Source organism: Falco cherrug, chromosome 19 (genome assembly GCF_023634085.1).
Source record: "Falco cherrug isolate bFalChe1 chromosome 19, bFalChe1.pri, whole genome shotgun sequence".
NCBI lineage: Eukaryota > Metazoa > Chordata > Aves > Falconiformes > Falconidae > Falco > Falco cherrug.
The window spans coordinates 5,507,740-5,531,283 of NC_073715.1; the positions used below are offsets into that span (position 1 = coordinate 5,507,740).

At 53.4% G+C, this 23,544-nt stretch overlaps 1 protein-coding gene across 3 annotated transcripts; it reads left to right on the plus strand.

The window, feature by feature from the left end:
• The first annotated feature begins 455 nt into the window (after positions 1-455).
• ACVR1B (activin A receptor type 1B) lies at positions 456-19,057 on the plus strand. 3 transcript variants are annotated; one of them, XM_055696448.1, is made up of 9 exons: positions 456-625; positions 9,747-9,986; positions 11,228-11,476; positions 12,751-12,981; positions 13,360-13,527; positions 14,058-14,214; positions 14,713-14,837; positions 15,447-15,577; positions 15,750-19,057. In XM_055696448.1, exons 1-9 carry the CDS (start codon positions 511-513, stop codon positions 15,873-15,875), a joined length of 1,542 nt encoding a protein of 513 aa, XP_055552423.1. In that variant the 5' UTR covers positions 456-510; the 3' UTR covers positions 15,876-19,057. The 3 variants fall into 3 exon arrangements, with proteins under 3 accessions (XP_055552423.1, XP_055552424.1, XP_005436014.2); XM_055696449.1 differs by lacking the exon at positions 456-625 and adding an exon at positions 1,523-1,717; XM_005435957.4 differs by lacking the exon at positions 456-625 and adding an exon at positions 1,731-2,076.
• Positions 19,058-23,544: the final 4,487 nt, after the last annotated feature.

Genomic DNA, 23,544 nt, shown 5'->3' on the forward strand with positions numbered 1-23,544 from the left:
CATAAACCACGCATGCACACAGCACGCATGCATGCTTGCACACACAAAACATGCATGCACACACAAAACATGCATGCACGCTTGCACACACAAACTGCGCATGCACACAGCACGCATGCATGCTTGCACACACAAATCATGCATACACACACAAACCACGCGTGCACACAGCACGCATGCATGCACACGCAAATCATGCATGCACACACAAATCATGCACGCACATGCAAATCATGCGCGCACACGCACGCTTGCTTGCACACGCACGCTTGCTTGCACACGCACGCTTGCTTGCACACGCACGCTTGCTTGCACACGCACGCTTGCACGCTGCCCGCCCCCAACACGCCAGTTCCGTGTCGGCCGGCCGGCGCCTGGCGGACCCTCCCCTTTAAGACGCGCGGCGCGGGCCGTCCCCTTTAAGGCTGGCCCCGCCCCCAGCCGCGCGCCGGCGCTCGCCCCTCCCGCAGGCGCTGCCGGCCGCTCGGCACCGAGGCCGCGGCGCTCGCCATGGCCGCCCCGCCGCCGCCCCCCCGCGCCCGCCGCCCGCCGCCGCCGCCCGCCGCCGCCGCCGCCGTTCCCCTGCTCGCCCTGCTCCTGACCGGCGTGCTCGGCGGGGCCCGCGGTGAGTGGCGGCCCCCGGGCCCGGCCCGAACCGGGCACAACATGGCGGCGCGCCGCCCCGCCCCCGCCCGGCGTCGTGAGGCGAACCAGGGGGTGCTGAGGGGAGCCGGGGCGGGGGGCGGGAATCGTGAGGGGAAACGGGGATCTGTGAGGAGAACCGAGGGGCGAGGCGGTGCGGGGGGCTGTGGGAAGCGGGGGGGGCACCGGGGGCGAGGCCGGGCCTGGGGGTGAGGCCGGCCGGGGGGGGCTGTGGGGCAGCTGAGGGGGCGGGGGGGAGCTTTTAGTGGGGGTCGGGGGGGGGAGGGGGAGGAAGGGGATGAGGGGGGATTGGGGGCCTGAAGGTGCCACTGAGGCTGTGGGGAGGGCCCTGAGGCGGGGGGAGGGGGGGGCTGCCGGCGGGGGGAGGGGGGATGGGGCAGAGGCGGGTGTTTCAGGGGGGGGAGAAGGACCGGGGGTCCCATAGCGGAGGGGGGGGGTCTCAGGAGCCATTAAGGACTTCAGCAAAGAGCTGAGTCCCCGCTGTGTTGGTGGGGGTCGATCCTGGGGGGGGGGGGGGTTGGCTCGCAGGGGGGCGTTTGCCGGGGTTTGTGGTGTGGAGGGGACCCTTGAGGTTTGGGGGGGGGGGGGGGGGTTGGGGAGGGGCATGCTTTCCGCAGTGTGTCTGGGGGGGTTGCAGCCATTGGGGTGCGGGGGAGTCGTGCGGTGCCGGGGGATGCTCCAGGCTTTGGCTGGGAAGAAAACTGGGAACCTTCCAGCCCGTCTTCAGGAAATCACGAAAAAAACCCTACAATTGATGGGTTTTTTTCCCCATGGTGAGGAAGAACGGGGGGGGGGGGGGGCGGGTTCTGTGTGTTGGGGGGCTGGGGGTGCGGGTCCCTGGCGGTGGGTTTGGGGGGGGCAGGAGCTGGGTGTGTGGCTCAGCCCCGGGGTGGGAAGTGCCATCACGTTGTGGCTGAGCCTCCCTCAAACCTCTGGAGTTTGTGGCTTTTTCCCATCCCTCTGTTAACCCAGCTCAGGGGGGGCTTGGGCAGCCCCCCTCTCTCCGCACCAGCGATCAGCTTGTGCTTCATCTACGCCCTCTTGGAATCTGCGGGTAATTTTTTTGGAATAGAAACCTTTCTAAAACCCTGTGCTTCTGGATTGTGGCAACTGTAAATATTTGTTTGGAGGGAGGGAAAACTCATTGTTTCGGTTGTTTGTTCCGTGGCGATGCTTTTGCTTTACCTGGCGGGGTGCAACCGCTGCTGCTTCTGGGTGAGGGGTACCGGCTCCGTGATTTTGAAGACTTTGACCCTTTTCCCCAGAGGTGGACGAGCCCAAATCATCTCTGAGCATCAGCTGGCAGGGACAGAGGACAAACTGGTGGCAGTGGCCTCTCCGGTGTGTGAGGCTTCACCAACACAGTCCATCTCTCTGTGGCTATCGGGGGCAATTGCTGCTTGTGTAACGCAGGTACCTGTTCCAACAGGAACCACACTGAAATATTTTCTCTCCTCCCCAATCCTCTCACCGTCCGTGTTATTACCTTCCGACAGTCGGTTGGTAATACATAACTTCGCACGTGCAGATCCGGACTTGTTAGCTGCAGAAAATGGCTTTAAACCCCACTAGGGCAGTAGGTTAGGGGTGTATTTACGAGTCCTGTTGAATCTGGCAATAGAAATGTGCTTTAGGGGAGAGTGGCTCTGCTTTGTTTTAAACCTAAAGTAAAATGCAGCTTTTGGAAGATGTTTCAGCTTTTCTGTGATAAATGGCAAAGCAGGACCAAATGAGACTCGTCGCATGTCTGCTCTCAGACTTTCGCTTCACATTTTATATGCAGCTGGTGTTGATTAAAAAAAAAATAACAATAAATAAACAGGAAATGGCCAATTGACTGTGCGTATCTCCTGGAAACTCAGCCGACTCTTAGTGCCTTTGATATTGGGCTCTGTATGGCTGGCTATTGTTTCCGCTCAGTACGCGCCGTACGGTTTTGTTCGTGCTGTCCGGTAAAAGGTGTGAGCTCAGCCTGGCTTCAGGGACACGAGGGAGCTGCGTTTGTGGAGCTGGGTGCAGGGTGGCAGGGATTCGAACCCTGCAAATTGGTTGCTGCTTAGAGCAGCCATGATGCACGTTCGGTTTGCCTCCTCATCCAGCGAGGGCTGCCCTTAACTATTGTGCTTTATACAAGAGATCTTAATAGCTGCTTATTTCAGGGTAGGTTGGAAAAACATCCTCATTTCTGCAGTGCTTGGGAGCTGGGAACCTCTGTGTGCATGGGTAAACAGAGTAGAAAACACCCCCCCGCATGCTCCCTCCTTTAAAAAAAAAATAAATAAAAGGTGCCTCTGCAGCAATGGTTATGGGGTGGTTATAGGTAGGCTGTGTTTGCGTGCTTGAAATAAAGGAAAAGAATACCGTGGGGAGCAATCTTGCGCCAGCAGATTTTATTATTAACACCTGCTTAAAATATTTACCCGGTTAAATCAGGCAAAACTCCGCGTGGTCCATAAGTTTAGATCTTACAACTTTCCAAGAAAGACTTCTCTAACTGGAAATTAAAAACAGTGTCCAACAAGCATTCTTGAACTCCTCCAGCTCCTTGGCCAGACAGCTTGGATTTTTTTTTCCCTGGGTACCGCCGTCCGCTGCCAGTAGTGGATGCTCCGGAAATCGCTATTGCGAAAGGAGTGAAGTAAAACGTCAATTCTCTTAACAGCAAGCAAAGTTCACTGGGTGTTGACCAGTGGAAATATGTTCTCCACCGCACAGCCAGCGCGGTTATCTGAGCAGACCAAGAAGGAATTGCTCGTCTTGAGGGAGAAAGCTGCCGTGGTATTGCAGGGGTGAAACGCTGGCTGGTGCTGAGCTGGTAGAATCAGACCGTTGTGTGTGAGCGTTCATATGGGATGGGAGCGCTCTTTTGTCCTCGTTATTTAAGCCACTGGCATGCCAGCCTTTCTTTTCTTTGATTGTGGACCCGTATTTCCTTTTTTTTTCAGCAGAAAAGCAGGCTTCCCAGCACACCAAAGCCTTGCTTTTTTAACGCTTACTGCTTTCTGTGGGCTTCTTGGAAGTAACCTGTGGACCATTGGGTGTCAGAATATAGACTGCACATTAAACAACTTGTTATTTCAACTCTGAAAAAGCGTGTGCCAATTGCCTGAGAATACACAGCATCGGTTTTAAGTCCTGAAAACCATCAGTAATGATGACCTGTGCATCTGCCTTGCCATGTGGCTGGTTTGCAAGACTTTCTTCCCCGGGACTGGTGTGGTATGGGTGGCTCCTAAACTGGTTTCCTAACAAGTTAAAACACAAAATAGGTGCCAGACCAGAGCCTGGAGAGGGAGTTTGGAGCCGTAGGTTTGTTTTCTGAGTTGAAGAGCAACAGAAATGTCAAAGCTTCTTCTAATTAACCTATTAATGATGAGAGTCCTGTCAATACGCTTATTTAAAATTCATTAAGAAGCTCTCCTTTTGTGTTGAGTTGAGTGGATGCAGGGAAAGCTCTTCACTTTAAAGGTGAGGGCATGTTCTTCCTGCCTTTTTTTTTTCTTTTTCCATTTAGTATATGTTTTCTAGGCAGCCATGATGTGTTCATGTCAGGTTCAACCTGTGCCAGGGAACTGCAGCCAGCTTGAAAAAGCTGAGACTCTCGTTTCCAACTTTAAATATCCTAGTATAATTTTGAGTTTCTGGATGACATGCGTGAAAGTGTTTTTTTTCATAGTACTTTGCAGCTAATTTTAACTCTGTTTCTTTTAGCAGCAGTGGGTCAGTAGATTTCATAAGCACCAGCAAGGAGCAAAAGAGATGTTGAGATCTGAAAGTAGGAGGAGAAGTTGATGGGGCAGCGAGATGTAGGAAAGATATTTGAGGTGGTGGTACTGTATCTACAGAAGGACAAATCTGTGCTAATTTCTTCAGCTCCTTTGTAAGGAAACGGGGGCAGTGTGAGCATCCAGAGCTGGCCTCGCACTCGATGGTGGAGGTGGTGGGTGTAGATGAGCTGACTCTGGGGCTTGGAGCGATACCAGTGTGCCGTACAAGGAGGGCATTTTGGACTCGGGCATATCCTAGATGGGGATGGGGAAATCCCAGTTATTGACACCAGACAGCAGAAAAATTGTAGTGAATATAATGGGAGGTAAATCTTTTGTTTCTGAAGTCTTCATCAGATGGCTTTGAGTGTCCTCCTTCCTGCCTTTTGAAAACTAAGCCCTGGTGGTTCTCTTGAAGCAGTGTTCTTGGGGTGGTATGCTTGCACGAGGAGCACAAAGGGACTCCTGGAACGGACCTCTGCTCCCTTGCCGCGGGGGAACGGATTTTATTCCTAACCTGCTCTTGGGCAGAGCACTCTGTGATAAAGGTTATTCTTTATTTCGGCACAGCGTATAGTGAAACACTGAAAGGTATTTCTTTCTTCCAAGCATGTTTACACACGTCCCTCTTCATTATAGCATCTAAAGAAACAGCAGAGGTACAAACCCAATTGTTTTCCATTTCTCTTGCTAACATCATGCTGCTGCAGCATTAAAACATCGCTACTAGATTGGGTCTCATTAAGTTAGGTGCTGTACAGAGACATAATAAATTGCAGCTCCTGTTCCAGAGCCTTATAAAAGCTCAGAAGTCAGGGGAATCATTGTTCTTCCAGCCTCGATTCAAACTGTTGAAAAAGAACAGCAGCTTACAATCTCTGCAAAAATCTGTTTATCTGGTAAATACGTGGGTGGGTATTGGCAATTTTACCAATGATCATCTTCAGGTTGATTATCTTAATACATCTTGATCAGGTAGCGTTTAGTCCTGAGAAAATGTCATCTTGCATAGCACAGCTTCAGGAGATTTTTGGAAAATGTATTCCAAAAGGTGGTTGACACCATTACATTAGATTTTTGCTGTGAAACTTTCCCCTGTAGCTGCAGAGACATCTTGACACATGCAATCCTGTGTGAGAATAAATATGTGCAAAATGAGCTCAGAGTTGCTGGGGGGGGGGGGGGGGGGGGGGAGGAAATGTTCTTTGGCTGTCAGAGCTTAATATTTTAGTCTCCCTGGAGTCTAGAGCTCTAATCCGTGGCCCCCTACCTGTTTGTTTGGATTCACTTTGTAAATATATGTTGCTTCAGTTTGCAAGAGGGCCTTCTCTGGTTTTCCTCTCCGCTGTAGTTACGCTGTATCGCAAAGGGATACTAATACCTCCGTGCCCCGGGTTCCTGCTGGGAGCAATCCCGCTGCCACCTGTAAGCCGTGAACCTCGCTGGGGACCTCACGGGGAGCAGAAGTGACTCCTGGGCTCGGGGTGGTCACCTGAAGGAGTACCTGGCCCGGCAGCCAAGCCCTGGCTTGCGTTAGTTGAGCCTCAAGGAGAGTTTGTCTTTTGGCAGCGCCGCCTGACTGCTCCAGTTTTTAGGAAGAGCGGGGAGGACCGGGCACCGGGCTGGCTTGCTTCTGCGATTGATGTCACGACCGCCTGCGCTGTGCCTTGGATGAAATCGCAGTGAGGGTTTGCTTCAGTAGAAATACCAACCTGATCCATCTCTTTGAGTGAGAACAAAGCTTTCGTTCGGAGGATCTGCAGCTTAATGTTAGGCTTGTTTAAACAGCTTCTTGAAAGGGTTGGGTTTGTCTCTGAGCAGAATGTCAGAAAGAGTGTGCTGAGCAGATAGAGCAGTCTCTGCTGCCAACTTCTGTAGCACCTTTCATGCAGATTCATCCCCAGGCGTTCTGCGAGAGGGGAACTCACCCTCTCGCAACTCACCGCCCTGGCTCTGTGAACTGCTCTTTTGTTTTCCTTTGCCCCATCTATTTTCTTCAGCCCAGTCAGTTTCGTTTTTTGTGTTGTTTTTTTTTTTAAGTAGATTATATGTTTTGCTCAATAGGAGCTTTTCTTCCCAAATAAAAAGCATGCTATTGGCATGAAAAATGCTTTTATTCACTCCTGTCTCCTTTGGTTTTGCCCAGGCGTCCCCGGCTGCTCCCAGGAGCGCCCCAGAGATGTGTGACAGGGGGGGCTCTGTGTACCCGTCTCACTTTTTCTGACCCCCACCCAAGGGGAGACAACGCTTGAGGTTTTTTCCTGGCTTCTGGTTTTACTGATAGGAGAAAAAATTTCCCTTCTGGTTAATCCAACTTGAAATGCTGGCCCCACGCAGGTTGCCCTGTAATTCTCCTCGCTGCCGGAAGCTCCTGGGTTCCCGGCGAGCCCCGGTGCAGACAGGCCTTTCCTCCCTGGCACAGCCGGTGCCTGTGGGAGCTGGCAGCCGGCGGTAGGTAGGTGATGCTTAGGGAGAATAGGGCTGTAGCCACGGCAGACTTTTTGATATCCTAGGCTTTTTCATAATAAAAATATAGATGGAGTCAACTTCTGGATGCGTGAGGGAGGCTGAAGCCAGACTTCAGCTTCTACCCGGGGATCAGACAGTCTTTCCTAAAATTTGAGAGTGCCTGCCTGCAGCTTGGGGGTTATGGAATATCAGGAAAGCCCCTTTTAGAGGATCTTGTGAAAGACGAGAGGGGTATGCGATGTGCTGAAGGCTTCGTTTTCTTTGTTCCCACCGCTTTCCTTATCATAGGGCTTTTTGAGGTGCAAACATCAGAATTTAAAAAAGAATAAAGAAGAAATGAAAAAAGAGCAGTTGACTCAAAAGGGAGGAGCATCTGCCCACAGCACCACAAGGTGAAATGAGGCCGAACTCTGTGGGGCAAACCCCTCCTTAGCAGGAAACTTCTGCTTTCTGCAGAACAGATAAGGATCTTACTCTGTCCCTGTGCGCTGGGGCTCTAGTATTATACCTTGCAGGTAAACTGATTCCTTTTTTTTTTTTTTTTTAATTCTGCAAATGAAAGTGAGCAGATACAACCAGCTCCTCTACTTTCCTTGTCAAAGGGATGCTTCGTTTCAAGCCAGATACTTCAATGAGAAGTTTACGAAACCAGTTTTATTAGTGCATTGAAGTGTTTTGTTTATTTCTGAGCTTCTGGAAAGCCAAACTGCCGTAGCTTAAATCTTGGGTTCGAGACCTTAGAAGTGAGTCTAACAGGAACAAAGTTCAGTTCTGCTGTATCTAAATCAAATTGAAAAGAGCCTACACGGTGAAATGCGTGTGGTTTAAATGTTTTTAATTTGTACCTTGAGTTTTTGATAAAGGAATAAAGGAGATGCTTTAAAAGACTATTTCCTTTTAAGTATACTTGAAGGTAGGAATGTGCCCTGGCTGCTCTTTCCTATCTCGTGTTTTCATAAAATCTCCATTATAACCAACCTTTGTTCCCCCAAGTGTGTGTATTTTTCGGAAGAGTTGTCTTTCCTGTGCTCTGCTGACCACTGGAAAACACTGTCCTCAGAGCTGTTTGTCACGTTGAATATTAGTGGGTTTGCTTTTTTCCTTTTGCTATAAAGTTTCCCCTTAAAAGCTGCATAATCCTTAGGTGCGGTGGTCTCCAACCCTTCTCGATACAGTCCAGTCTCGTGGTGTTCCCTGTCCGTTTTCTAGTCCATGTCCCTTTTCCTTGGCCTGTGCTAAGCACGTAGTAATAAGCTACATCTGCTCGTGATGCTTTTTAAAGACGTCTCACTTAACAGCTCTTCTGGGTTTTTACTGGCTTTTCACTGCTTCTGCCGAATCTGTTGGTTTAAAACTCACCAGCATCTGCGTTTAGCCTGTCTGAAATACTGCAGCCCACCTTGGAGCTGTGAAGCAGCTCACAACAGCAAGGAAATGAAGAGGGCAGCATCCAGAAAGAATGAATATTAATGCAATTAGCCTTGCTGATTTACCTAGGACCCTGTTGATAAGGGATAATGGGTGTCTTCCTCCTAAAGGAACCCTGAAGTTGATCAGGACCTGCTTATTTTTCATGAGGTTCGAGGTAGCTCTCTGCTGCGGACCGCATGCTGGCTGGGTGCAAGAGGCTCTCTCTTCCTGTGCCATGAATATCCTTGGAATGCTGATGCTCCTTAAATCTGCCGATTGCCAGAGGTGGGATGACTGAGGGCTCAGCCTTTCGCTTGCCGCACGGGGAGGTGGCTCCCGCACACCCCCCCAGGCGTTGGTGCCGATTTTGGTGCCTGTTTTTAGACCGAGAGGTTATAAGCCAACATAGAGGATTTAGCTATCGGACTGGGGAGAGTTAACAGTGGCTCTTGTATCTTTGAAAACACTTCTTCAGACTCTCTCTTACCTGAAAGACCATTTCTGCAGCGGGTAAGTACATGTTTCTGAATCCCTCCGGGGACGCTGAAAGATCTGATGAAAGCTGAAGAAAATACTGTGTGCTGCTAAACAAGCCCCACCCTTTTTCTTGACATTGTTGTGTTCGCTCTTTGTTCCCAAGGATGGCGATGCCTGGGGATTTGCTTACAGTTTTTCAGGCAGCTTGAGAAAAGCACAGTGACAGCTGGGAGGCGGAAAAAATGTGGGAATCTGCCTTGGAGTTTCTCCTTCGCTCTTTACCCAAATAATCTTCGTGGGGAGCAGGCAAAAAGCCAGGAATTTATTTGACCCAAGGTGGTAGTGTCTCGGATCAGGAAAGCAGTTACTAAATAAGTGACTGATCTAGTTGGGTGTAGCACGCTTGGCTTGCGTAGAGTCAGTTTGAATTGGTTTTGTTTTGGCATCTGCCAGCTGCTTGTTGTCTTCTGTGAGCTGGGGTGGTCGTCCCTCGCTGACCCGGAATGGGCAGCTCGGTTTTGGTGTAGCTGAGGAAGCCTGGACAGCGGGTTCGGGTGAAATCAAGTCTGTCAGTTGGAGTAATTGTTGTTTTCCATTTGAGTTCTGAGCCTAGGCTGGGTTGGGAGCAGATCTCGGGAAAATCTAGCCTAGTTTTGCAGGGATGACTTGGGTCGTCGCTGTTAGTGGTTGCAACAGGGGCAGAAAAAAGGGCTGTCTGGAGAGTCACCTTCTGGAAGGGATTCTCTGCTTCTTCCACATTGTATTTTGTGTTTGAATTGGGTTCTTGTGGGTCTGACATACAGAGCATGACTTGTTCTGTTCCTAAAGCAGGTTCTTCCTGAGCCTAACAACGGCCTGTTCCCTCTGAAGTGGGAGATTTTAAAGCAGAACATTTTCTCACATTCAAGCATTTGTTCTCCGGTGGGTTTTAAGGACATGGTCTTGTTCTGATTTCTGCAGCTTTGACATGTTTGTGCTCCGACTGCAAACAAGCAAACTCCACGTGTGAAACGGACGGTGCGTGCATGGTCTCGGTCTTCAACCTGGATGGTGTTAAACACCACGTGCGGACCTGCATTCCTGAAGCAAAATTGATTCCTGCTGGGAAACCCTTCTATTGTCTGAGTTCAGAAGATCTGCGTAATACTCACTGCTGCTACTCTGATTTTTGCAACAAAATTGATTTAATGGTTCCCAGTGGTGAGTAGAAGCTAAATAAATGGTCTGTTTGAAGTGGGGAGGAGGCAGGCTGTCTGTTTGGGATTGGGAATAAGGAGTTCTCGGCCCTGTTTTCACTTCTTCCCTTAGGTTGCTCTGTGAACTTGAGCACTGGGTTTATTTCCTTGATCTGTAAAGTGGAAATAATAACAAACTACTTCAAATTAAAATGTGAAGTTGCTCGAACTCCCCTGTGGCTGACAAAATGTCATTGGATGATGGGGTTGTACTTCAGGGCAGGCGAAGTTTCCAAAGTTTGGGGATTTACGAGGTTTCTCTCGCCTTGTCAGCCCCGCTGCTGGTATCCTCACAGGCTCCTGGAAGCAGCAGCAGCAGCAATGTCCATTTACAGTTAAATACGAGTTTCTGCTGCATGTTGCTCTGTGTCTGCAGGGGCCTGAGGACAGTGCGTGTTCCCCGGGCACAGCCTAGATCCCTTTTCTGGTGCTGAACGGTGCTGTAGCCTGCCTTTTATCAGATAGAGTTGCTTTCCTCCTTCTAAGGCTGCAGACCTTTTCAGTGATGAGCCACGAGTACAGGAACGTTGCAGCAGCTTCAGAGTAAAGCGTGTGGGGTGGAGGGGTGCCCAGATTCTGAATACGAGAAGAGGAAGCAGCCCTGCCTTTGAGTGAGGGTGTGGGAAACGTCTGCTGCTTTCTCTAATTCCTGGGACAGAGAGGGCCATGCACTACTTCCTCATACCTCGTTAACTCTCCATTCGGGGCTGTTATTCAGTGGGTCGGATGAAGGCGACAGCGGGGAAGTCTTATCTGTTCTCAAAAAATTGTCTTCAGGCAAGAGTCTTCACTGGTGGTTACAGGGCGAAGGAGAAAGGGGGAGAAATGAGTCCTTACTGACTGGTGGTGTTTTCCTCTTACTTGGAGAGTTCAAGTGCAAGGTGAAACGCAGGCTGTTTGAGCAAATTCAGCCCAGAGCAGGCTCCTGTCCTCTTTTAAATAGCAAGTGCCAATAATCCCTGAAATCCCGCTGAAGCACCGTCTTTTTTGGAGGGGTTTAGCTGTAGTTTGCCTGCCCGATGACTTGGTAAGTCCCACGTTAACACTGTCATTCGATGTGTCCTCTACCATCCTGGAACAGCAAGCTAAAATTGTCCAGGCTCTGAGAGAATAATTAAAACACAAGAAGAAAGTCCTTAAAGAACGCTTATGAAGGAGTGAGAGTTTTCTAAAAGTGTCTGGTTTTCTCCTTCCTTTCCTCTCAAGGGCACCTGAAAGATAACGAGCCCCCGTCAAGCTGGGGTCCTGTGGAGCTAGTGGCGGTGATTGCCGGACCCGTCTTCCTTGTGTTTGTTGTCATGATCATAGTAGTCTTTGTGTTTCATCACCACCAACGAGTCTATCACAATCGTCAGCGGCTGGACATGGAAGACCCCTCTTGTGAAATGTGCCTTTCGAAGGATAAGACCTTGCAAGATCTAGTCTACGATCTCTCCACCTCTGGCTCTGGCTCAGGTATTAAGAGATGACTGGAAATGACGAATGAGAACTCGTAGTTGTAAAGGAGTAGGAGTCTGTTCTGGGCTCCTGATTGCTGCAGCTTTGTGTGGCTGTGAGGCTCTTGCCTCGTCAGCCTGTTCAGGTTGCCGTGTCATGAGTAATGTGGAGGGCATGTTTTAAATTCAGTCCTGCAGTAAACACTGTAGCCACGGCCCTGTGTCAGGCTCTAGAGGAATACTTAACTCCTTAACTGCTGATGTGTAAAAAAATAGTCTTATGTAGCTTCCCTCCTTAATCTATGTAGCTTTCCTCCTTTTCTGCAAGAGGATAACTCCCAACGGCTGCATCTATTTCAAATTTAGCCTTGGAACTGGGTTTGGGTTGGAAAGAGACATTAACTGCTAACCGGTGAGTTGTTGGCTTTCAGAGGAGGATGCAGGATGTCACCTGCATCAAAGCTGGCAGGAAAACAGGAAAGATCCCAGCAGCTGAAAATTTACAGTGCTTTTGCACTGTAAAAAAAAAAAAAAAAAATTGTAGTACATTTGCAAATGCAAATCCTGCATTTGCCCAGCCCATTTCATCCCAAAGAATCCTCAAAGTGGACGATGTATAGCATTCGCTCCTGTAGCACTTAGAAGAAATCCTGTAGCACTTAAAAGAAATTGTCCCCAGAATAGATTGGGAAGTTGTCATTTTATTCATGACTTTGAAGTATGAAAGCGGTTAGGTTTAAAAAAAAAAAAAAAATTTGCAGCAGATGGGGATCTGTAGGATAATCCACAGAGGCAGAGAGTATAACAACCTGATATTTGACCAGGGAATAAACCTTTAGCACCACATCTGCTATATATAAAATGTTTGGGGATCTTTTCTGTACACACTCTCAGCCGGTGAGCTCTGTGGTTTACATCAGAGGTGGCAGCTGCGTTGGGCCTCCTTTCTTAAGAGAAGTTCTGGGGGTTTACTCCTTTTTAGCGGAGCCTGTCTTCCATGACTTCCATTCTTCTCATGTTCAGCCTCAGGTTCCTTTGATCGTGGAGCAGAAGTACCTCAACTGCTCTGAGCCTAATCGCTGGTGGTTTGCGAGCCACTTCAAAGCGATAACGCAGATGCAGCCAAATGATGCGTCCCATGCAGGAGCTACCACCCCTTGCCGGTTTGGGGCTTGCTTAGGCTGCTGGTTGTAGAGCTGTCTAGGTTTGATGATGCTCTGTGTCAGACTCTGGGCTTTCAGGAGTTTCTTTTGCTGCAACAAGTCTTCATCCCTCTCAATTTCTTGTGCGTAGGTTTGCCACTTTTTGTCCAACGGACTGTGGCTCGAACGATTGTCCTTCAGGAGATCATTGGTAAAGGGCGTTTCGGGGAAGTGTGGCGTGGCAGGTGGCGTGGAGGTGACGTCGCCGTAAAAATCTTCTCTTCACGGGAGGAGCGTTCCTGGTTTAGGGAAGCAGAAATATATCAAACCGTGATGCTGCGACATGAGAACATCCTGGGATTTATTGCTGCGGATAACAAAGGTAAGAAGTGCCTCGGTCCTGAGAGCAGAGACTTCACCAGCGTGTGCAGTCTGCTCCTGGGAGCTGGCATTTCATCACTTGGTTTTACCATTAAATGGTTAAAAGAAACTGTCAGCCACTTTTCAAGTAGCTACATCTGCGAATGTGTCTCACCAAAAGATGGTAAAATCGCCAAGAGGTGCGGCGGTGCTTTAGCTGTACCTCACAGACTCGTGTTTTGCCTTGGAAGTTCTTTACCTTACTTGCCCCCAGGTTGCCTGCTGAGCTGCAGCCTTACCCAGCAGCTCTCCTCTTTATCAAAAAAGATAAGGTACAAAATGCTGGCTCGATGGCTGCACCCTGGGGTTGTATCTGAGCACAGTCTCTTTCCTGCTGCAGATAACGGAACGTGGACTCAGCTGTGGCTCGTCTCCGACTACCACGAGCACGGTTCTCTCTTTGACTACCTGAATCGATACACCGTGACTATCGAGGGGATGATCAAGCTTGCCCTGTCGGCTGCTAGCGGACTGGCCCATCTGCACATGGAGATTGTGGGTACTCAGGGTAAGAGCAAAGTTTAAAAAGGTGCTGGGAATGTTTGAGGGGAGGATAAAGCAGAACTGAGGAGAGGGGGGCTGAGTCGGCCCGGATTCATCTGGTCAGTATTGAGCAGAAATAGACCGTTGGCTTCGGCTGGCTGCAAAGTGGGTTAGCCTTGCGCTGGCTCCTGGGAGTTATAGCAGCATTTCACATCCCCGTCCTAAAATTGGTGCTACTTGAGTGGGATGTTGGCAGAATTATGAACTCCTCGCATCCACAGCGGCGTGTTCTGATGCCTGGGACGATGGAGTTTCTATCCCTCTTGAGGCCTCCGCGTGCTACTGCATTAGCAGTGCCTTGGAAGCCCGAGTAGAGCCTTTGCCTACCACAGGCTGTCAGCACTGCTCTATTTTTCAGTGCATCCAAACAGGAAAATGTGTTGCAACACTGAGAGTTTAACCGACGCCTTGAAATCCGGTACCGCCTCTGCGCCGGTTTGAGGAAGAGATTTCACCAGACCTTGACCCTCGCTACTTTTTATTTTGCTCTGTTAGGAAAGCCTGGGATTGCTCACAGAGACTTGAAATCTAAGAACATCTTGGTGAAGAAGAACGGCACGTGTGCCATCGCTGACCTCGGACTGGCCGTCCGGCATGATTCCGTTACGGATACAATTGATATTGCACCAAATCAGAGGGTCGGAACCAAACGGTAGGAGAACGGCGGGAGGCACGAGAGTGTGACTAGCAAATACCTGAGCTGCTGGTTGAGTGCTGGTGAAAATTCTCTCTTAAGCATTTCTAAATGTCTCAGTGTCAGCACTGTGCCCAAATTGATGGTGAAGGTATCTCGGTACCTTCATCTCCAGGCGCCATCAAGCTGAAGGGTGTAGGCCAGCTATGTAAACTTGGCACCAGGGAGCTCGTACAATACTTGACCACAAGCTTGGCGTTCTCGGAAGCTTTTTAGGGCCTGCTGTCTGGAGCCTGGTGTGCTTTTGGCTGTTTTTACCTCTTTCCCAACTTGGTATTCTTTTCTGAGTTATTTTTTTCGCTCTGTTAGACCACAGGGCCCAGTTCTGTTCTGATTAAGGCCGTGCAGAGCGGAGTTTTGTCTGCTGGGAAGTGCTGCGTGGGAAAACTTGCCGTTTGCTGTCTTGCAGAGAATCCCTGCTCAAAATTAACATGCTGTTCCCTTTCTGTCCTGCAGGTACATGGCCCCTGAAGTCTTGGATGAAACCATTAACATGAAGCATTTTGATTCATTTAAATGTGCTGATATCTATGCCTTGGGCTTGGTCTACTGGGAGATTGCTCGAAGGTGCAACGCAGGAGGTAATATTGTGTGCCCATGCCGCCGGCTTGGCCTGCTCCCGGATATCCTAGCCTCGGCGTTTCTGTTGGTCAGGTGTTGGTGGGGTGTGAAGAGCCCTGGAGAATGGAGCTACGAGGTGGGGGGGTACAGCTGTGTGTGTGGCTACCGAGGGTGTCAACCGAGGTGACCCACAACTGCTGTTAAGACCGACCCGTGGGGGTTATTGCTTTGCCTGGTGGCCGATGTTCCTTGGGATGGGTTTGGTGGGTGACTTTCTTCCCCCGAATCGGTTGTGAGCGAGTGGCTCGGCACATCCAGCTGCAGGCAGGAGCACGGCACTGCCGTGCGTGTGACGATCCTGCTGCCTTCGGCTCAGCGACCCTGCCTGTGTGCTGGGAGGTGTCGGTTGCAGCTGCCTCTCTTCCAGTTTGGGCAGCTGCATTTTATTTCCCCGATTTTTTATTTATTTAGTGTTTTTTTCTTGGAAACTCAAATCCCAGATTCTTCATTTCTGTTCTAAATAACTGCAAAGTGTTGACGCATCTTTGCAGTGAGTCATGTAGTCTGAGCCGGTATCAGTCGGTCTTCAGCGCAATTCCCAGGAATTGCATTTCCCCTTTGCCTTTCAGGTATCCATGAGGAGTATCAGCTTCCCTACTATGACCTGGTACCCTCTGATCCCTCGATTGAAGAGATGCGGAAGGTCGTGTGTGATCAGAAATTACGGCCTAATATCCCAAACTGGTGGCAAAGCTACGAGGTAAGGTCTGCTTTCATCTCCACATCCCCTTCCCTCGGGAGAAGGTGAGTAAGGAGGAAGTGCTGCGACTTGAGCTCTGATTTTAGGAGGTGTGGCAGCAGCCTGGCAGACCAGCTTGGGGTCGGGGGAGAGGAGAGCAGAGCGCTGACGTCTGCCTTTTTTTCTCGCCTAGGCGCTACGGGTGATGGGTAAGATGATGCGAGAGTGCTGGTACGCCAACGGAGCGGCTCGACTCACTGCCCTCCGCATTAAGAAAACCCTCTCACAGCTCAGTGTCCAGGAAGATGTGAAAATCTAGGCTCTGAGCCCCCCCAGCAGGAGGAAACTGCACAAAAGCTGCCATGCTAGAGTAGACGTGTGACGGAGGCCTACCTCGTGTTTCTGCCCAATCTACTGCTACCAACCAGACAGCGTGACCTACAGGCTGCTCGGTGGGGTGACGGAGCCTATGGAATTGCTCTCTTCCCTGCTTGGGTATGAAACAATCAGAAACCTTTTATGATCACCTCCTGACAGCGTGAAGACTTGAGAGGGACTTAACCTGAGGGATCTCAGCCATGATCGTAACTCTTTGTTTCTTTAACAGAAATCCCTGTAAAGTTCAGTGCGCGCGGTGCACCCGTTGGCAGTGGTTGAGGCCGGGGTGCTAGGTGCTGGGAGTGGGAAGGGAAAGGGAAGGTTTTTCTTGCCGTACTCTGAGGATTTATTTTTTTCCAGGGACTGGCACGTTTATGCAGAAAAAGCATTTGCAAAACAAATGGTGCTCCCTTCCGAGAGGCTGAGCCTGAACAGTTTATCAGCTTCATGAAACCGTTTCCCTCCTCTTTTTCTTTTTTTTTTTTTTTCTTAAGCTTGAAAAGAAAACAAAATAATTCTAAGTCAAAACCAGAAATCTGACTGGCTGTCAGTGTGCGCAATGGTGTATGCATGCGCGAGGTGCGCGTGTCCCCTGTGCCTGTTCATCTCCTTCCGTAGACGTGCGGTGTCTGCCCGTAGGGTGGCTCATCTCTGTTCGTGCTTTCTGTGCATGTGCAAATCTAGAGTGTCTGTTTTTTTTGAGCTGTGCGCGCTGGTGCTCTCCTTTGTCGAGTAGTGAGCATTGTCTAGCTTGGACAGGCTGCTTAAAACCAGATCCTTCGCTCGCCGATGGGTGCTGCGGCCTCGCCGTCCCAACGCCGGCTGCAGGAGCTTCCCGTCAGGTTGCCTCACTGCCACCCCTTCCTTTTTTTTTTTTTTTTTTAAGACAAAACAAATGAGGATTTAACTTCACTCCTGGAATCCAGGTGGTTGGGGTTTTTTGTTGGTTTATTTTTTTGTTGGGTTGTTTGTTTTGTGTTTTTTTTTCTTGAGCCCCTGGGGTTTGTAATTCTTGGTAGGGTAGAAAGAGGGACCTGGGGAGGGGGAGAGATGCCAGGGAGCCGAGACGGTGTCAGAGAGCAGGCACTGCGCCCGGCTGGAAGGAGACCAGACCACAGGGAAAACGCAGGAAGACCATTCTCGTAGGAATGCAGTTCCCAAATCCCCCATCCAGGCACGCTCAGCAGCGTGGGGCAGACTCCTGTGGGGGGGGGGGGGCTGGGTGCGCTCTGCACCCTCCGAGAGGCGCTCGGCGCTTGGCAGGCTCTCACGCCGGGGTGTGGGTTTGGAAATCGATGTCCATTTTTTTGAATATACATATATAAATAGCTCATCATCTGGAAGTGGCTGTGTATAACTTGTGGGGTGGGGGGGGAACTTGCATGACTTTTCTTTTGGTGAAATGCCGGATCGGGGCGAAGTAGAGTTGGGTTTTGAGTGTTGTCTTACAGCTGAGCCGAGCAGAAATGGAATTAGCGAAGGGTTGAGCCTGTGGCGCTGATCGCGGCGTTGAAGGCAGTCTGGGAAGTGCCGGTTGTTTGGTGGTTAGGTCAGGATCTACGGTATAGAACTCTGAAGCCATAACTTTTAACTGGAGTGGTTTTGATTATTATTTTTTTATTATTATTATTATTATTATTATTTTATGGGAGGGTCTGGATTTTAACTTTTTTTAATGTTGTTAATTCTTTATAAGAGAAGAAAAACAATCTATAATTATTACCTCTTGACCTGTTTGTAAAGAAATCACTGCAAAAAAAAAAGGAAAAAAAAAAAGAAAAAAAAAACCCCAAATGCACACAGCTCGATTTACACTGGAACTGTTTCTACTCAAACTTTGCGCCTGCTCTGTAAGGTGAGGTTTCATCTCTGCTCCGGCCACCGGGGTTAACCTATTTTATTTTTTTTTAAAAAAAAAAAACACTCTTCTTGCTGTCTGTGTATCTGTCCGTGTGTCCGTCTTCCCCCAGACTCCCTCTCTTGTCTGTGACTTGGTGTAAAGTGAGGAGTGGGGGTTTTTGCATCGTGTCTGAAGCCGTTTTTGCATCCTCCCGTGGAGCTGAGCGGTCGCGGGAGGGCCGGCGGGCTCGGGGCTGGTTCACGGAGCAGCGTGGAGTGGTCGCTGGGTGAATGTACCGCTTCCCTTCCCTCGCCCGTTCCTCCTGACGCCGTGTCTCAGCCAGGGGTTACCCTGCGTCTCCGGTACCGTCCATCCCTTCCCCAAACCCTCCTGCGTTCAGAAACCGAGGTGGTGGGCGCTTGGTGGCTGCGCTGACGGGACCCTCACCGTGGCCCGGCCCGCTGGGTTGGGGGAGGAAGGTTTTAGCGATGGAAACTGCCGTAGGGAAGCCCCTCGCGGCTGTAGGTCCGTCTGCCGCCGCCTCTCGTTCCCCGGTACGAGTCTCCCGTCCCCGTTAACCGCGCGGGCTGCTTCTCCAGGACACTAAATCAGCTACGTAACTCGCACTGACTCCCCCCACCCCTCCAACTGTAGCCACACATGCATCTGCCTCAGCGCTAAACCAAACAGCGGAGCGGTTTCAGGCCGGATTAACGGTAGAAAGGGGTGAGGGCAGGACAACGAGGGTATCCCCTACGAGCGGGATGGCAGGAGGAACCTTGTTTGTAGAGAGATGCCATCGCGAGGTGATGAAAAGCGAGGATTTGAGACGGGAACGCTGATTATGTAGCATTTATACAGCACTTTTCACGCAAACACGTGCCAGGGAGGTGCAGTGCTTACTTAGCTGACCGGTAGCAAACCTAGGGAATCGCTGCGGGGAAACGCAACGCTACAGGCAGTTGGGGATGAGAAATCCTGACGGGATCGAGGGGAGATCAGGTACTCGGGGAGAGGCGGAGGTGGAGAGCTTGTGATTCTTTGGGGGGGGGGTCCGTTGGGGGTACGCTGGCTTCAGAACGGATCTCTCGGTACTTGCCTGCCCCTTTTTTATTTGTTTGGGTTTGTCTATTTGATTAGAAACGGACTGTAAAATAGCCACTTAGACACTTTACCTCTTCAGTATGCAAATGTAAATACAATGTAATATAGGAAATCTTTTGTTTAATATAAACCGAGGCTGTCGATTTCTGCTGTACATTATTAAAAGTTTGTTTTATTCACCTGAGGTGTTGGGAGTTGATGTGGGGGGGGGGGGTCGCTGTGGCGTAGAGGGGGGGAAGAGAGCTTTTGGGGGGGCTCATTCACCTGCAGCTAAAATAAATTCCCCGGGCATCCCGCTCGGCAAAATTGTGTTGAATGTTCCCTGTGGATGTGGCAGGGTGGGATTTCCAACCCCCACCGCGATGAGCAGCTGAAATGGGGGGGGGGGGGTGTCCCTTTCTGCGGGGGACAGTGGAAGCAGGAGGGGGGCCGGGAGGTGGCTCCTTGAAAAGCATCCCCCCCCTCCCCCCCCCTCCCTCCCCAAAGCATCCCCCCTCCCTCCCTCCCCTCCGTCCCCGAAGCATCCCCCCAGCTCCCAAGGATAAATCTCAGTCCGAACCGCCCAGCATCCCAGTAAAACCCTGTTTGCTCAGAGCGCAACTGGTGCTGTGCAAACAGCTCCCACTAATTCTCCCTAATTAGAGCCTCCCGTGAACGAGCATCTTGTGAGCGGATCAAGGGGAAAATCCGCCGGGGCCTGGGGTCCCCCGTGGGCTCAGACAAACGGTGTCGTGGGGAGGGGGAGCTGCCATCTGCGCTCCCCCCTTCCTCCTTCCCAGCTTTGTCTGCAGCTTCCCTGGCCCCCGGGAAGCTCCGATCCTGGAAAGGGAGGGAGGCAGCGGGTGCGGGGAGAGTTTAAACAAAAAACCAAAAACCTAAAAAAAAAAAAAGGCAAAAATCATCTTTAATCATCTTTTAGGAAATGGAATGAGACAACAAGTGTGGGATGGCTTCGGCCACGTCGTTCCCTGCGCTGCCAGATTTTGGGAAGAGGATTTGGGGGTCTGCGCTGGTAAAGGGTCGTGGTTTGGTGCCCGGGGCTGGGCACTGGGCTCAATCCTGTCCTTTCCCGAGCTCTTCCCACCGCCTGCCGGGACCCCGGGGGGGGTGGGATCGGCTCGGGGGGGGGGGGGGGGGCGCGGTTGTTGGCCAATTTGAAATAAACATCTGGGCCAACTCCTGGAGTCCTGCTGGAAAATTCCTGCTGCCTCCCGGCACGGCTGCGAGGAGCTGCCCAGAGCCGCACGACGGCTCCGCGTCTCCGGGAATTGTTCTCTCGCCTCCGCGTCCCTCGGCGTGGGCTCGGATCCCTCAGTGTGGGCACGGATCCCTCGTTGCGAGCATAGATCCCTTGGTGTGGGTGTGGGCATGGATCCTTTGATGTGGGCACGGATCCCTCGGCACAGGCTCGGATCCCTCAGTGTGGGCACGGATCCCTCGGTGTGGGCACGAATCCCTCGGTGTGGGCATGGATCCCTCGTTGCGAGCATAGATCCCTTGGTGTGGGTGTGGGCATGGATCCTTTGATGTGGGCATGGATCCCTTGGTGTGGGCACAGATCCCTCAAGGCAAGCATGGATCCCTCAGCATGGGCACGGATCCCTCGGCGTGGGCACGGATTCCTTGGCGTGGGCATGGATCCGTTGGTGTGAGTGTGGGCACAGATCCCTCAGTGTGGGCATGCATCCCTCGGTGTAGGCATGGATTCCTTGGCGCGGGTACAGATCCCTTGGTGTGGGTGTGGGCACAGATCCCTTGGCGTGGGCACAGATCCCTCAGCGTGGGCATGGATCCTTCAGCATGGGGACGGATCCCTCAGCGTGGGGACAGATCCCTCGGCATGGGCACGGATCCCTCAGCGTGGGGATGGATCCCTCGGCGTGGGCACAGATCCCTCGGCGTGGGCACGGATCCCTCAGCGTGGGGACGGATCCCTCGGCATGGGCACGGATCCCTCGGCGTGGGCACGGATCCCTCGGCGTGGGAACGGATCCCTCGGCGTGGGAACGGATCCCTCGGGAGCAGCTTTGCTCCCCCTTGGCAGCACACCCGTGGCTCCGGCTTCTGCCCCAGATTAAATCCAAACGGGGCTTTGAGGGGGGGGGGTGGGGGGTCCCACTTTGGGGGGGTCTGTCCCCACGGGGTGAAACACCCGTGGGTGCTCGGCAGCAGCCTGGTGAAGCCGAAGACCCGGCTGCTTTCTCCCCTTAGCGTCCCCGAAACGATTCCTGGGGGGCAGCAGCCCCCCCCCTCCCCCCACTGCACCCTGTGACATCCCCCCCTGCCCCCCCTGCCCCTCCTTGCAGCCACACAGCAGCATCCCCCAGAGCCCCCCCCCCCCACTGCCGGGGGACCCCAATGGCAGCGACCCCCTGCCATGCCAGGACCAAGATTCCCCACGCTGTGGACCCAGATCCAGGGACCCCCACACCCACCGGGGACCCACCCCCCTCGCCGGGACTGGGACCCCCCATGCCACAGACACCCCCCACTGGGACTGGGACCCCCCCCACTGGGACTAGGGACCCCCCATGCCACAGACACCCCCCACTGGGACTGGGACCCCCCCCCACTGGGACTTGGGACTCCCATGCCACAGACACACCCCCACTGGGACTGGGACACCCCCCCACTGGGACTGGGACCCCCATGCCACAGACCCCCCTCATTGCTGGGACTGGGACCCCCCCCCACTGGGACTGGGACCCCCCATGCCACAGACACACCCCACTGGGACTGGGATCCCCCCTGCTGGGACTGGGACCCCTATGCCAGGGTTCCCCCCATGCCGGGACTGGGACCCCCATGCCACAGACACCCACACACACACTGGGACTGGGACCCCCATGCCAGGGTTCCCCCCCCCCACCAGGACCACAGCTCCCCACACCGGGGACCCCCTGGTGCCAGGGAACCCCCAACCCAGGACTGGGACACCCCTATGCCAGGACCAAGACACCCCACTGGGAACCCCCAACCCCTGGGACCCCCCCCCATGCTGGGACAGGCTCTCCTCACTCCATGGACCTGGACCCCATGCCAGGGAACCCCCAACCCAGGACTGGGACCCCCCATACCAGAGACACCCCCCCCACGTCAGGACCCCCCCACCCCTGGGAACCCCCAGGCCCCGGGGCCCAGCTAGGCGGGGCGATGGTGGACAGTGGGCGGGGCTTAACGCAATGGAGGCGTGCTCTGTGCAGAATGGGGCGTGGCTTAGCCCATAACTGGGTGTGTCCTGTGCGGAACGGGGTGTGGCTTAGCCCATAACTGGGTATGTCCTGCGCGGAGGAGGCGTGGCTTAGCTCGTAACGGGCGTGTCCTGCGCGGAGGGGGCGTGGCTACGATGGCCCCGCCCCCCGCGGGCTATATAGCGGCGCGGCGGGCGCCGGGGCCCGGCCATGACCCTGCGGCGGCTGCGGCGGCTGCGGCCGAAGGAGGAGGATGCGGCGGCGGCGGCGGCGGCCCCGGAGCGCCCCGGCCCCGCCGACGTCTACCGGGCACTGGCAGCCGCCGGTGGCACCCTGCCCCGGGTGCGCAAGGTAGGGCTGCCGGCAGCCCCGGCCGGGGGGGGGGCCTCCCCGGTGCCCCCCCGTTTGTGCACCGGGGGCGGGGGGTGCCGCCATCGGTAACGGGAGGGGTGGGCACTGGGGGGGTGCGTGGTGACCCCGTCCCGTGTTGGGGTGGTGGCTGCGTCCTGCGGGGCTGCCCTGGTGTCTTCTCTTGGTTCTCGTCCTGTCCCGGTGCCCCCCCCCCCCGCCCCCCCCCCGAGCCTTTTCCTGGGGTCCCGGTCCTGCCCCGGTGACACCACCCCCCCAGCCTCTGTCCTGCCCCAGCATCTTCCCATCCCGGTCCCAGCCTGCGCTGGTGACCCCCTGCCCCCCCCTACAGCGTCTTGTCCCACCCCCATCCCATCCTGCCCCAGTGACCCCCCTCCCCACCCGCCCCCAGCCTCTTGCCCTGCCCCCAGCATCTCCCCAGTCCAGTCCTGTCCCAGTGACACCTTCCCGCCCCCCCCCCTCCCCCAGCCTCTTGTCCTACCCCAGCATCTCCCCACCCCGGTCCCATCCTGCCCCAGCATCTTCCCAGTGTCCCCGCATCCCTTTCCCCCATTGCCCCCTCCAGTCCCCACGTCATGTCCCCATTCCTCCCACGTCCCACCCTGCAGCCTTCAGGGCGCAGTGACAGCCCCCCCCCCCCCCCCCCCCCCCATTACGTGGCTGTGTCACCAGAACACACGTGTCCCTGTGGTCCCCCTGGGCTCGGCCCCACTGACATCACAGGGGGCTGGGGCACAGGGTGCTCTGGGGGCTGGTTTGGTGGCACACAGGACCATGCGCCACCCAGGAAAGCCCCTCTCTGGTGGCACTGGGGCTGTCACCACCCCCAACGCTCCCCTCCCCCCCTCCCCCGCCCTGTCCCCACGGTGCTTCCTGAGCGTCGGGGAAGCCAGAGTGACATCCGGAGCAGAAGTGGCGCAGGCCAGGTCACGTGCAGTGGCCCTGGTCCTCCTCCCCGACCAAGGCCACCACAGGAGGTGTCCCTGAGGGGTCTGGGGTCAACCCCTTTGCGTCACCTTCCCATCACTGGGGTGACGTGGCAGGGGGGGGCTCGCGTGACAACGCACCCAATTCTGGTGGGTTTTGCTCCACAACGCCCCTGGATC

Bases quoted from the DNA above. Each gene is read 5' to 3' on its own strand.
- ACVR1B (XM_055696448.1), top strand. From the start codon at position 511: ATGGCCGCCCCGCCGCCGCCCCCCCGCGCCCGCCGCCCGCCGCCGCCG. The intron at 14,215-14,712 runs GTAGGAGAACGG...TCTGTCCTGCAG, and splicing joins CAGAGGGTCGGAACCAAACG to GTACATGGCCCCTGAAGTCT. The intron at 14,838-15,446 runs GTAATATTGTGT...TTTGCCTTTCAG, and splicing joins TCGAAGGTGCAACGCAGGAG to GTATCCATGAGGAGTATCAG.